Source organism: Podarcis bocagei (assembly GCF_964188305.1).
Source record: "Podarcis bocagei genome assembly, chromosome: 10".
In the NCBI taxonomy this organism is placed as follows: Eukaryota; Metazoa; Chordata; class Lepidosauria; order Squamata; family Lacertidae; genus Podarcis; species Podarcis bocagei.
This window is the reverse complement of record NC_138135.1, coordinates 24,104,731-24,119,515: the sequence shown is the minus strand read 5'-3', so window position 1 is coordinate 24,119,515 and position 14,785 is coordinate 24,104,731. Positions and strand designations below refer to the sequence as shown.

General features: G+C 43.3%; 1 protein-coding gene across 2 annotated transcripts in view; it reads right to left on the bottom strand.

The window, feature by feature from the left end:
• Window positions 1-399: 399 nt before the first annotated feature.
• Window positions 400-14,785, bottom strand: part of CHRM2 (cholinergic receptor muscarinic 2) — a 175,522-nt gene continuing 161,136 nt past the window's right edge. For both annotated transcript variants that reach the window (XM_081212073.1, XM_081212072.1), the window contains exon 4: window positions 400-7,038. In XM_081212073.1, coding sequence (XP_081068199.1) covers window positions 5,592-6,998 — 1,407 coding nt within the window. In that variant the 5' untranslated portion in view covers window positions 6,999-7,038 and the 3' untranslated portion in view covers window positions 400-5,591. The remainder of the gene's footprint in view (window positions 7,039-14,785) is intronic.

Below are 14,785 nucleotides of genomic sequence, written 5' to 3'. Positions count from 1 at the left end.
ACCTGAAATGGATTTTACTATCTTGCTACATACATAAATATGAGACTGACTTTAGGTACAGTTGAAAGCTCTTGGCTTCTTGAATACATAGTAATGTCCCAGCTAAGTTCAGAGGTGTACACTCCAGCTCCCACTAGGCTCAGACCTTCAAACATTGCAAGAATGAAATGCCTAAAGGATGCCTCATATGAGAGAGACCTAAATTTGGTAAGCTGCCATAAGATTGCTTCCATCCACACCAAAGTCCAGATTTGTTTCAATGCAGGTAGATGTTTTGCCATTCCACGCTGCAAAACCTTTTAGGAATCAATCTACAATGTTTTGGTAAAATGTCCACTTGCCAGAAATAGGGTTTTCACATGATACAATTCAGACGCATTGAAACAATATATGGAGGGAAGCAATTGTAGGGGTTGTGTTGATGGCTTTGGATGTGACACTGAAGTAGGCAAAGGGGCTGAGGACAGGAAGCACAATTGTGTCACATTTCTACTTTTGTCTCTCTCCCTTTATAGCATCTGAATCAGAAACTTGCGCATATATCCCTCAGGGGAAAGATGCATTGTTTTTGCAGCTCCTCACAGATTTATATAGCTATTGCCTGGGAGTTAAAAAGAAGAAAAATGGGACTAGGAGCTGCCGACTTTTGAATTTGCCTGTTGCCATTAATTAAACATCAGTTTGATCTGTAGAAGTTTACAGGTGACCCCATTTATCTCCATCCAATGAAAAGCTTCAGCTTGATTTCTGGTATATGTCTTATGTGGCCACCTTGTCTCATTAATGCAGTTACTTTATCCCATGATTTACAAATAGAATCATCAGAGAAACAGATGGGTGGAAGGCATATGCTATAGATTGGTGTTCTTCAACCTTGAGGTCCCAGATGTGGTTGGACTACAACTCCCATCACTCCCAGCCAGCTCAGCCAATAGTCAAGCATGATGGGACCTACAGTCCAACAACATCTGAGGACCCAAGGTTGTGGACAATGCTATAGATCAGTACTGAATGAGAAGCATTCTTGCAAGTGACCCTTTCAGAGTGATTTAGATGCTCACAAATTATTCCTGATATGATACGGTCTTGTTGGTGACAGCAGCAATAGGTGCAGTGGGAGCACTTATTTGACCTCCCATCACCAGTGTCACTGCAGTGTACTGTGAGGGAGAGGCAAGAGATAGTTGGTGAGGTTAGTGCGATGCAAACACATCAGCAGGAATGTCAAGTTGGATCTGCAGCACACTGACCTCACCCCTACCCCTCTTGATGATGGGAAGTCAGGTAAATTCCACCTTCCCGCTGACCACAGCTGGTTGGTGATCAGTCACCATTCAAGAATGATTGGTATAGAACATCAATAGTGCATCTTCTCTTGGCAACATAGCCTAGAAATAACCTACTTGATTTCTCCATACAAATCTCATTTGAGAAAATCACAGGGCTGGTCATCCTTCCTTCAATGAGTAAGGATAATTGATAGCTTAACCTTCCAATTTTGCCTTGTTTGCATGCAAGGAAAAGGATCCCAAGTAAAGGGGTGCAGGATCCTTTCTCAGTGTGTGTAGATTCTGCAAACAGAGGTAGGGTTTATTATTGCTGTCAATGATTCTTTCGTCTCTTTCACTGCAGTGCCCAGTCAAAAGCTGCAGCAAGTTGGGAACACGTAATTGGCTTTGTCAACCTGCTAAGCAGTCAGGAGTCAAGTGACAATTGGGAAGCTCAAAGGCACCATTTTTTTTTTAAAGAGAAGAAATTGCATTTACATCCAACAGAAGCAGACTTCAAAAGGGGAGATGTCATGATGTGAATGCCAAGGGGCCTTGTAGGCCTGAGACAACAAGGAAAGCCATGAGAAATCGAGCAATCCCTTTAGAGATTCCCAATGACTTAATCTTTACTTGAAAAGTGAAATCATTAAGTAGCCAGGAGGGATTTGTTTCAATGGTTCTGCTCTTATTGATTCCCAGCCCCAGCCCCAGCCCCACCCACCAGAATGAATTAAAAATATTTCAGTTTTCAAAGACGGAGGGAGAGAAGCATGAATCCTTAAAGGGTGAATAGTTTTGATTGTCAGACAAGGGAAGAGAGTTGGATTAGTATTGTACAAATATATGATACATCTATTCATTGTGTATATCTGCAGTTATTCTGTCTCGTGTGAGCAGTGTGTAATGGAGGGGGAATACAGAAGAGCATAGCTTGAGATTGTTTTCAGAACAGGAGTGATGGTGTCATTTATCAAAGTGAAATTGACAAACCTTCCTTGCTCTGGTAAGTGAATGAAGTGATAACACTTTCAGATCCTTCTGCAGTTTCTACATGCTCAAAACGTAAAAGGTAATATGGCTAACTCAGATCCATTGATTTTCAATGGGTCTACTCTGAGTATGATTTAGTTAGAAACAACTCAATAGTCTTAAGTAAATCCATTGATTTCAGTGAGTCTACTCTCTCTATGACTAAAGTTGGAGACTAACCTATGACTGACACGGATATGATGGGATATGTATGAAAATATAATTTATTTTCTGAATCACAGAAAATAACCTCCCTCTGATATATATATATGGCATAGGGATGATAAGAACAAAGCCAGGGAAGAGAAAAGTAAGATGCTGTTAGAACTTTAATTCAAAAAATTTCCTTGTAAAGACGGACCTCACAGCCCTTAGTTTCTTATCTTTTAGGCATCAGCTTCCAAGCATTTTGGTTCTCCCAGGCATCTGCATTGTTTGTACTTCAAAGCAGGATTGGGGAGAATTGAAGTAATGAGGCATTTGCTCTGTTGTTTTGATTGCTATTTCAGCAATTGCCAGGAGGAGGAGGGATAAGGCAGTAAGGAGGTTGGTGCACTGCAAACACACTGGCAGAGCCAATCTGCTGCTCCTGCCAATACATTTGCACCACACCTACCTCACTGCTGCCTTGCTCCTCTCCCTGAATAGCAGCCCACCTTCTGGGGATGCATCATCAAAAAAGAATACAAAGGAGGACTCTAATCTACATAAAATTTGCATGTGTTAATTTATATGCATAGGTACAAATGTAGAAAGAATCACTATAATTTAAATAGAAATATACTACATCTCACCATAGCAGGGAAGACTATAAACATGTGACTTGCGTGCCTGCTCAGTCTGCTGCCCCAGTGGCTACCTAGTGGCCTTTGCTGCTCTCCCTTTTTGTGATCCTACAGCAATTGATGCAAATGGAACTTCTGTGAATTTCACAGCACATTTTATAATATGTGTGTAATAAATCAAAACTCTCTCTCTCTCTCTTTCTCTCTGGCTTGGAAAATATTTTTTTGAACCACTGCTGATTGTTTGCAGAACAAACTTATCATAGCTTTAAACTGATCTGGTCCCCAAATAACACCCAGTGAATATGGATTTTTTGTGTTCTGTTTTCTCTTGCCTACTGAGCATTCTACAAGTCTTATTGCGATGCAACAAAGGCCTAGTTTTGGCTGAGGTGGTAAATGTTAATTCAGGCTGTACTGTTTTAGATGTTTGGGGTTTATGAAATTGAATACTCCTCTGTATAAAACTGAATTCCTTCTACTTAAAACATTAGATGGAAGACGATGCTAGAATCCTTTTTCACATGTCAGTTTTCTACAACACATTCAGAAGTCACATCCAAATAATTGTTTGCAGGAAGAGGAGCAAGCCTTGTCTTCATGTGTTCCCTCCTGCCTCCTTGTATGCCCATCTTTGTCAAGTCACAGGATATCTGAAGTGATTAGATGTGGTTTGAATGATTCTTCCAAATCAGGGTTTGCATACAATATTTTGAATATTGTTTGCAGTCCTGGTATGGAGGAATCTTTAATACTACAGTTTGCTGTTTCAGATGTCACAGGCAATGTTTGTTTCACAAAATCTATTAAGTGGTGAATGCAAGGGGAACAGGTGGGAGTATGAACATAAGTGGCTAATTTCTAAGCGTCCTAACTAGATGTAGTCAATGTGGTACCGCCAGATGTTGCTGGACTCCATCATCCCCAGCCAGTATGATCAATGGTCAGGAATGATGGGAGTTGTAGTCCAACAATATCTGGAGGACACCATGATGGCTGGGTACATGGCTCCAAACCATGATTTGGAGAATCAGTGAATGTTTCATCTGAACACAACCGATGTGTAGGGATCCCCCCCCCCCGGAATGGTCTCTCCCACCCCACAACTTGGGATCTAAAGTGATACAGCACAGTGACAGGTATACCACATCTGTTACTGAGAACTTCGGCCTGTAAACAAAGCCTACAAGGTGTGGTGCCTCAGTGAAAAAGCTACTATTTTGAAATCTTACTTTGGAAGACTACATACTGAGATAACTAATCAATTTATTTGTTTAGTGAACTTCAAACAGTTGGTGTTTCGTCTCTCCCAAGTTTGGGGGTGGGCAGGGAGAAGAACCTGTACAAAGGTAGTTTTTGGAAACAAAAAACTTATGAAGATTTATTTGCTTAAAGAGCAGGAAACATAAAATTAAGAGGTGATATGGATGGGCAAAATTCAACGGGGACCATTTTTCTTTCTGAAGTGCACAGCCTAAAGAGACTCATTGGGATGTTTTGCCATTTCACAGACCAAACTGACTGGGCTGCAAATGCCCCCAATGCTTCATTTTCAAAAGCCTTTGGCTAGTCACTGTGGCTTGCCAAATGATAAAGGGGCCACTTGGTTCCATTTTCCCACTCCATTGGACTGCCCATCAGTGCTATGCGAAGTCTGACCCAGTTAAAAAGGAAGAATCAATCACCATGTGGCACCCGTTAACCAATCACAGCTTCCAGTGGTTGCAACCTAGCCAAATCCCAGCACTTTTAAGTCTTCTTGACTTAAGATGGAGCAAGTGTAGCGTGTGCTTAAAAGCCTGGCTGAAACCATGCCCGTTATGAGGTAATATACTATTTTTTTTCTGATGCAGATTCAAGCAGCAGGAGAGAGGTAAATAATTAATAGTAACATCCATCAAATCCCACCACTTTTTAAAATTATGGAATCTGTTGAGCTGATTGGATTGTTCCGTGTCTCTCTCTTCCAGTCATTGAAGCATTCCATACAGGAAGGATATTGTTGAACAATTCCCCCACCACCACTGTTTTCAAATGAACATACACACAGACAGACAAACAAAACTGGCAACTGCCAGGCCAGAAGAACTGACAAAGACGCAACCCTCAGTGGGGTTGTCCTTCTCACTGAAATGCCAGTGCTTTTATGCAGATCCCTTTCAGATGAAGCAAACCTAAACGGGCTTCACACAAGAGAACACTTCCCCAAAGAAGAATGGATTCAACAGCCCTTCTGCATGAGACTACCAGAGATCTGGGCGTGTTGCCTCAAGTTCATATCCTCAGCTGGCCTGCCCACCCTTTCCTGCCTCTGATTCACTGACAGAAAAGTGGTGATCTCTGAAGTGTAGTTGTCGGAGATGGAGCACATGTCGTCCCCCCCCCACCCCATCAGTATGTGTCCTATAGCCTTCTTGGTTTCATTCTAGAGCATAAAGTGCTGTGGCATAGTTTTATAAAACTTTGAACTTCCTTCTCCCTTCCCCACACCCCGCTTATTACTGTTTTACCTTGTAGCTCCTATGTTCTTGTAATGACACATAAGGAGGTGCTTAAAGGTTTTCTTGAAGGTAGCATTGCAGAGCGCATAGCAGGCAGGATTGATGGTGCTATTGATATAGCACAGCCAGTAACCAATGGTCCATACTGTGTTGGGGATGCAAGACGCACAGAAGCTGTTGATGAGGACCATGACGTTGTATGGTGTCCAGGTAATGATGAAGGCCAGGAGAATAGCCAATATAGTCCTGGTCACCTTTTTCTCCCTGGAAGGAGGTGTCTTCTTTTTGGGAGGCTGCTTAGTCATCTTGACAATCTTACGTGCTACAATGTTCTGCTTCTCATCTCCATTTTGCCCATCGGGACCTACAATCTCCACGGTCGTGTTGGTAGAACCAGAACAGTCGCCTTTCGGGGACTTTGTGAGTATCCTAATACATGTCAATTTGGAGTTCTCCACTTTGGCATTGACTTGGGAGGCAGAAGCCCTGGTGTCCTCTTTGATGGGTTCATCATCTTTCACATTGGAAGCCACAGCGCTGACAGAGGTGGAGTCATTAGAACTTTCCTTCTCCTCTGCAGTAACACAATTTTCCATCACTGATTCCCCTGTGGCTTTACCATTCTGAATTTTACCATGTTCTACCCCATCTTCATTAGTTGGAACATTGTTATTGTTTGGTTTTACTATTTTACCTTGGACCAAGCTTGGAGAAACTGGATCCTGGTTTTGCCCACTCCCCTTTTTGTCTTTTTTAATCCTGCTCTTACTGGCGCGAGATATTTGCCAGTAAAGAATAGTCATGATGATAACAGGCAGGTAGAAAGCGGCAATCGCTGTGCCAAAGGTGACGGCTGCATTGGACAGGAACTGAATGTAGCATTCCCCATCGGGGACAGTCCTCTCCCCTACAATGAACTGCCAAAAAAGAATTGCGGGTGCCCACAAGATGAACGACAGCACCCAGGCTGCGGCGATCATCATACCTGCCATCTTAGTGGTCCGCTTGACAGGGTAAGTCAGAGGCTTGGTGACGCAAAAATATCGGTCAAAACTGATAATGAGAAGGTTCATGACAGAGGCATTGCTGACCACATAGTCAAGCGCCAACCACAAGTCACAAACCACAGGTCCAAGCGGCCAATAGCCAATCACAGTGTAAAGTGTGTACAGGTTCATGGAAAAGACACCGATGATCAAGTCCGCACATGCCAGGCTGAAAAGAAAGTAATTGTTGACAGTCTGCAGGTGCCTGTTGACTTTAATGGACACCATCACCAGGATGTTCCCAATGATGGTCACGAGACTGAGGGAGCCAGCCACCAGGACGATGAATACTACCTCAACTGTTTTATAAGGACTCCCCAGAGGCATCACATCCTCCAAATAGCTTATGTTCGTCGAGTTATTCATGTCTGCGTCTAGCAAACTAGTAGATAAATATCACTTAAGCCTGCAGAGGAAAGAAAAAGAAAACAAAGATGGTGAGGCATTTCAGTTTATGCAATTTCTGGCAAATGGAGCTCAAGGAAAGGCGAGATGCAAAGGAATGAAAATCCCAAGGAAAATTCAGGAGGCCTGAGTTTCATCAATCAAAGCTCAAGTTAAATGTTTCATCTTACATTGATTACAATGGCACTTTGGCCTGTTTAGTTTCCCCTGGAAGATGCTAAATATGAATTAAGTTATTTAGGGGAAAGAACAAAAGGGATAATGTTAAAATGAAACACAAACGTACACACGGAAATGTATTATTTATTATTTTAAAAAGTACATGTTTAATTCAAAACTCTGAAGTGTGGCCTCTTCTTTGTAATGGTGTAGCTGTAGGGGAAGTTTGATAATGACATGTGGAGGAAGGTGGCTCAGTTAAAGACCAAATTTAAGACACCTGCTGCCCTCTTTTAGTGTATCAAGTGAGACTCCTTCTGGAGATGTGCAAAACTCTTGAGGGACATTTTGGAGCAAAATCCTTTTATCCCTCTGCAAATTTTCATTGAAATACCCTGAACCGTCCCTTGACCCTGCCTTGTTTTGCCGTTGCTGGCAGGCTCTCCTTCCATTGGGATGGTGTTTCCTACATGCTTTGGAAGATATCACTTCTGTCTTGTACATGCAGACAGACAGTAGCCTGTCTGACCAAATGTAGAAGCACTACTCTGCCAGTGCATCTGTGCAGCCGGAGTCTCCCCAATGTCTTAGGGTGTTTTTTGTTTTTTACAAAACACCAAATAAATGCGATCTTTCAATTGACTTGCCTAAGATCCAGGACAAAGCACCACCTTTCAGAAATCCCTGGCAATGTCCAAGGAAATCAGCACATCTGGCAGCCCTACACTGTCTCGACCCTTCTAGTGACACTGCTGCCAAAAGGCTGTTGCTGTGACTCCACCCTGCGGGGTGAGCTGGACCTGGTGAGAACTCTTCTTCTGGTCTATACTTGCTGACTTCTGCCTGCCTTGCAGAAGGTAGAGATCCTCTTCTACATTTAAAAAAACCAAACCCAATATAGCACCTTAGGGGACAGGCTGGCCCAAGACATGTTGCTAATGATCACTCACCCCACCCCACCAAACATAGTACCCAAGAGTAGCTAAATTATTTTAACACCTGAAGTAGAAAATCTGGCAAGTACCTCTCCCACTCCCTGGCAGAAAACATACAGTAATAATAAATCACATAGCCAGCTGCTGTTGGGTTTCTGTTCCTCTCACTGTGCAGATATGTAGGATTGGTTCATCACATGTCTGTGTTATGCATTCCAGCACTGGAATCATGGGAACGGATGTTTACTGTACTCTGTTTCCATTTGTTTTTGCTTTCACTTCCATCTTCTCTCCGAGGAAGACCAGAGAGAAGAGACATGTTTTCTTTTTTTCTGCCTTATGCTTAATAAAGTAGCTTTAGTGCTTACAACCCCAGCCTAGTTCTGTGTGCGTTTATCTCTGCTGGACTCTGAATATGTGCTCAGGGTCTCCAAGACATGAGTCATTATAAATCGTCGGGGAAGGTGATTCGGAACTCCCTAGAGCTGAACGCTGATGGGAGAGACAGACTGGAATCATTCCTGTCCTATGCCTGAGGGTCATCCTAGCCCCCAGCCAACCCAACAGTTGCTGCCCTTTCTGCCACACTCAAAATCAACTGCCCGAGGTGGCCACCTCACTGTGCCTAATGATAGGGATGGCGCTGGAGAATGCAAGCAATAAAAATGTGACACTGGAATATTTCTATGAAGTAGCCATCCTTTGCTTCTGACCTGATTTCTCGCCAACCACACTCCCATTCCTGACTAGTACATGACAAAAGGAAAGGAAAAACTCATCCGTCTGGGCGTAAGCACAGCAAAGTGACTTCATTTTGCATGCCACGGGAGTGAGAAAATTGTCTTGTGCTCCTAACCTGATGACAAGCACATTCCATCTCTCACCACATGAATCATACATTTTCACTGCCGATTTTGCCTTTTTGAGATAGTGGTAACAAAGGAGAAAGACAATATGACACACACACACACACACAGAGAGAGAGAGAGAGAGAGAGAGAGAGAGAGAGAGAGAGAGAGGCAAGAGGGAAATAATGTGTGATTCCCAAGGAAGTAGATGGATCAGGCCAACGGTCTATCTAGTCCAGCATCCTGCTTTTACAGTGACCAACCAGATGCCTCTGGGAAACCCCAAAGCAGGACCTGAGCACAACAGCACTCTCCTGTCTTGCAGTTTCCAGAAGCTAGTATTCAAAGGCATACTTGCCTGTGAAAGTGGAGGTAGAACATAGCCATCATGACTAGTAGCCATGGAAAGCCTTCTCCTCCCTGAATTTGTCTCATCCTCTTTTAAGTCCATCCAAGTTGGTGGCCATCACTACTTCTCATGGCAGCAAATTCCATAGCTTAATTTTGCACTATGTGAAGAAGTCCTTTCTTTTGACTGTCCAGAACCCTCCAGCATCCAGCTTCATTGGATCCCTCAAAGTTCCATTGTTATGAAGGGGAAATACCTGTGCAGATTATTCAACATACAGGGTGTGGGGAAATGTACTCTATGGCCCTGTAAATTTCATGGAACGTGTGATATTAGAAATGTACATTTAGTGATGCTACCAGGGCAAGACTTGGGGGCAGATGTCCACGAAGCAGAATGAGCATGAGGGCTTACAAATGCAGCAGGGCTGGCTAATCCATTACCATCTAAAGATAAGGGGGTGTAAGTTCATTAAGTCCATAGTAGGGATTGGGGAGAAATTTGGCTCTGTTTGCCATTTAATGAGCAACGAGCTTAATCTGTACTTCTCAAATCAATATGCTAAACTGAAACACAGGTACCTTTCAAAATCCACACTTCTCTGACTTTTGCAATGCAGTTCTCCAACCAAGTTGTACCTAAATACATGTATTAAGAAAAAGTTGGTATATAAATGCATGTATTAATGAAAATACAAAAAAATGCACTGTATTAAAGAATATTGCTAGGAAAATAGCTATATTAGATGCAAAATCTGACATTGAGGCAGCAACCCATATCTACTTTCAAGGAGAAAGCCCATTGATCTCAATAGGACATCATTCTGAGTATACATGACTAGGATTGGGTTACAATCCAATCCCAGTAATGTGTATTCATAATTCTTTTCGAGCTTTGCTAAGAATGCATTCTTCATGTCTCAATGGGTTTCCCAGAATAAGTTCACTGAAATCTCAACTGTCACAAAATTTAACAAGGACTTGGAGGTTCTCCACAGGAGAAACATTTGAGGAATTTCAAAGAAAAGACAGATAACAATTCTGATGCTTATTTTTAAGTCAATGGGGTTAAGACTGGGCTCCTGCAAGAGTAAGCTGCTATGAACATGGTAGGGAGGGAAAGACCTACCCCTAATCTGGGATCGAAATGGAGTGATCACTCTGATCTCCTCTAAGGCCTGCAAGCAGGACGAAAGCACTACAGCACTTTCAGAAACATGACTGTCTCCAACATTCTGTATATCTATGGATGGGTGTATAGCTGTAGCTGCCCTTTGTGCTCCTTTAGATTCCTACCCTGTTTTCCTAGCTTCTTCCTGTCACCTAGAATTTCCTGCAGGATCCATAACACCAATGGCATTTACAACCCTGGCATTTTCTGACTACCCTAATGATAGGATTTTTTAAGAGCACAGCAAAGAAACTTTTGTGCATGCTTTGAAGCAGCAAATGATGATTCACAGTTGTGTAACATTAGCTGAACAAATGTACATTATGCCTCTGGTGAGAACGGAAATAATGCCAAATAAAAATATTCCCCTGAGAGCAGCAAAGCTGGTTTATTAATGGAAGGCTATGGTCTGCCTCCCTATTACCTGCCTTTACTCCAGCCTGAGGAATTGCACGGCACTTAATTACTGCTGGCTCACCGCTGTTCTAATTGTCTGGAACTGGTTAAAAGAATGACTTAAGCACAAATTACTCTAGATCAAAGCTGCCCTTCTGAGCAATTTCAACATCACTAGCCTGACAATCAGCTATTTATCCATATAGAGGTGGGAAATGTGCTTTGAAACAGGGACTGAGGCTGCTCTGGTGTTTGTTAAGGGTTGTGGGACTGGATGCTCACAACACCTCACAGTATACGCTAGGGCAGTGTTTTCCAAACTTGGGTATACGGCTGCTGTTGAACTACAACTCCCATCATCCCTAGCTAGCAGGACCAGTGGTCAGGGATGATGGGAACTGTAGTCCAAAAACAGCTAGAGACACACGTTTGGGGAACACTGTCTAGGGAAAGGGAACATCAGGCCCAGGAGTTAAATGTAGCCATCAGGGCCTCTCCATCTGGACTTTGGGCCATGCCGCCTCTCCCAGCACACCATAGTAACTCACCTGCCAGCAGGGTATCCCAGTGACTCTGCTGTACCTGGTGAGCCATTTCTGATTGTCACATCTTGTAAACAAGCACATTGGGGGAGAGAGAGAATTCTGTCTTTCTGGTAGTACCAGTTTCCTACCTGGAGGGCACCAGCTGTTTGTTTAAATGGAGCAATTCAACACTGTTGCCTCTCCTGCAGTCTGACGTGATACAGGCCACATTCACACAATACATTTAAAGCACTAAGAGACGACTTTAAACAGTCATGGCTTGCCCAAAAGGATCCTGGGAGCTATAGTTTGTTAAGGGGGGGGGTGAGAGTTGATAGGAGCAGTGCTTTTTTAAAAAACAAAATGTTTAGGGGTACTCTCATTTTCCTACTCATATTGAAATATTGCCCCTCAATGAGGGCAGACTTAGATTCAAAAAATGTTTAGGGGTGTGCGTACCCCTGAGTCCCTCCTAGAAAAAAAGGCACTGATTAGGAGATCCCCATTTGCTTCGCAGAGGTGCAATTCCTTGAGTTTCCTGGGAAGAGGGATCAAATGTTAAACCAGCGTGAGAACTGGAGCTGTGTGGGAAGTATAGGAATCTCCTAACAACTCTCAGCACCCTTAACAAACTTCAGCTCCCAGAATTCTTTGGGAGGAAGCCATGCCTATTTAATTTGGCATCATAGCACTTTCAATGCATGGTGTGAATGTGGCTATAGTCTATGTCAGTCTGCATGTGTAAAACAGTTCAGCGGTTGGCAAGTGGGAAAGAGGCAAGCGACATATGCTGCTGGAAGTGACTAAATGCCAGAAGATTCAGGAGAGCTCCTTCCCACGGCACATGGTTAAACAATGAAATTTGCTTTCCCAAGATGGCCACCGACTTGGGTGGCCTTGACAATATATAGGAGACAATACAGGGGAGATAAGTTTATCAATGGCTGCTAGCCATGGGGGCTATGTTCTGCCTCTATGGTTGGAGGCAGTATGCCTCTGAATGCAAGTAGCTAGAAAACACAAGTGGGGAAAAGCTATTGCACTCAGGTCCTGCTGGTAGTCTTCCCATGGGCATCTGTTTGGCCACTGTGAAATCAGGATGCTGGACTGGATTGACTCTTGGCCTGATCCAACAGGGCTGTTCTAATGTTAAATGAATGAGAATTCAGAAAAAAATATTCCAGGAGGATCAGAATTCTGAAACAGGAAGAGGCTGTGCAATTGTAGATTTGTGATTATAGATCTGGAAGCAACTGGAGCTGTCACTTAAAACAGAAGGGAGAAGCCTTTGTTTTCCTCCTCATGTCCTCTGCTCATTTTCTGTGTAGCATTTCACCTGACACTTCCTTCAGCTGCTAATGCAAGAGCCAGCAAAAGGAAAGGGCAAGTTAACTGCCTTCCAAGAGAAGCTCTGTCCATTTTCCCATTTGCATCTCAAAGAGAAGAGTGACAGGGAAATGCTCGAGAATGAATGATAAAAACAACCAAGAAGCAGAAAATGCTATTGTACCTGCTGGGATCATTTGAGGATAAATCCTGGATCAGAAAGTCCACAGTTATTGTAAGTCCAAGCTAGCTTGAACTTGGAAACATGGTTTACATATATTTTAAGTATAGCAACAATCAAGGCATTCTGTCACTAGACTCGTTGGAAAGGCAGAAGGGATGGTGAGCATGGAGAACTTGGGGTTTGGTTTAGTTTGTTATTCCCAACTTTAAAGCTGGGACACGACTGAACTTAATTATGATAAAGCATCCACCAAACACCAAAGTGGAAGAACATAAAGTTCTGGGCAGCAGTTTGGAGGAAAGTGGACCAGAAAAAAATCATAGAGTAGAGGAAGCATCCAGGGGTCACTTGAGGTCCTCCAGGCCTCTTTCTCTGCCGCTTGGAACTCTCTCTAGGCCACACCCTCTATCATCTCCTGCTGCATAAACTCATGGAATGCTTTTGCCTGGCTGAAAAGTGCCTTTGAGCCTCCTGCCTGCCTAGATGGAAAGATGGGTGGGGATGGGTGGTTGAGTAGAAACCTCTGGCTTGTGTGTAGCAGGAGCACAGGGTATTGAGCAAAGATCATCACATCAATTGCACATTTTTGCCTGTGACCCCACTCCTCATTGGCATGAGGCCCCCATAGAAGGAAATGCAACCCTCAGGCTGAAAAATGCACACACACCCATTCCTTGCCATAGAGTCTTACAAATGAAAGAGGCAAAATCATATTTGATTGCCAGACAGGTGTGGATTGGCTCTCTGCAGGGGGAAAATGGTGAGGCAAATCAGATGATTAAGGAACTCCCTCCCTGCCGAAGTGCAATGTCAACAGTCCACACCCCAAGCAGCAGCGGGTGGCCTGGTGAGGCTGCAGTGCTCACTTGACCTCTGTCCACCTGACCTCTGAGTCACTGCAGTCAATGTCAGGACTTCGAACAGGAGGGGCACAACAGTGGTGAGGACAGGACACTGCAAATGTGCTGACAGGGGCACCAGATTGCAATGACTAGTGTCAGCCCCCATGTGCTGCTGGTGGGTGCACATGATGGGCTGTTTCTTGCTATGCTACAAGGCACTATCTGCTTGTGTGTGTGTGCATGTTTGTGTGTGTTGATGGGTGTTTCAGAGTTCCAGACTTAGGCTCTGAAATCCGTCACCAACGGCAAACTTTCCTTAAGCAGCCTCACCATGCATATGTGTGGTTAAAAGAAGGTTCTCTGTAAGCATTCAGATGGAACAATTCCAGATTCCAAGGATAGCATGCCTGAATAATCAGTCTCTTCATAGTCAACATTCTTTTGCTGCCAAATGGGAAATTGATCCCAAATACCCCATTACCTCTGAGCTATTTATTCCTATGATTTAAGGAATAGGGGAATCACTTAAGCTACCCACAAACTCCCAGGGACAGGCTGAAAAAGCAAAAAAGAAAAGAAAAAAAGAAAGCAAATTTGGATTGCTGACTCAAGCTGATAGCTATTTCAGTTTTCAATGCATGCCTCATTCACACAATGGAAGGTATATTTAACAGCTGAAGGAGCTATAGATCACTAGTTATTTTCCTTGATTTTCTTTTAAAGCACAACCTTTCAATGGCTTCAAGGCTGTTTTGCAAGAAATAGCTGTTCCAAGGAATGACAAACGAAGGCAAGTGAGAGCTACAACTAAATGCTGCATTGCAGAGTGGAACCACTTATTTTAGTTTCTCCCCCAATTGCTGCAGGAATGAGGAGAACTGAACTGAAGGTAGGATACATGAAAAACCGAGTTAAATGAAATTAACAAATCCTTCCATCCCTCTCCCAGAATTTTCCTTTCCATACTCCCCTCCTTTATGATTTTCCATCCTGCAAATGTCTCTCATGTTTCCCA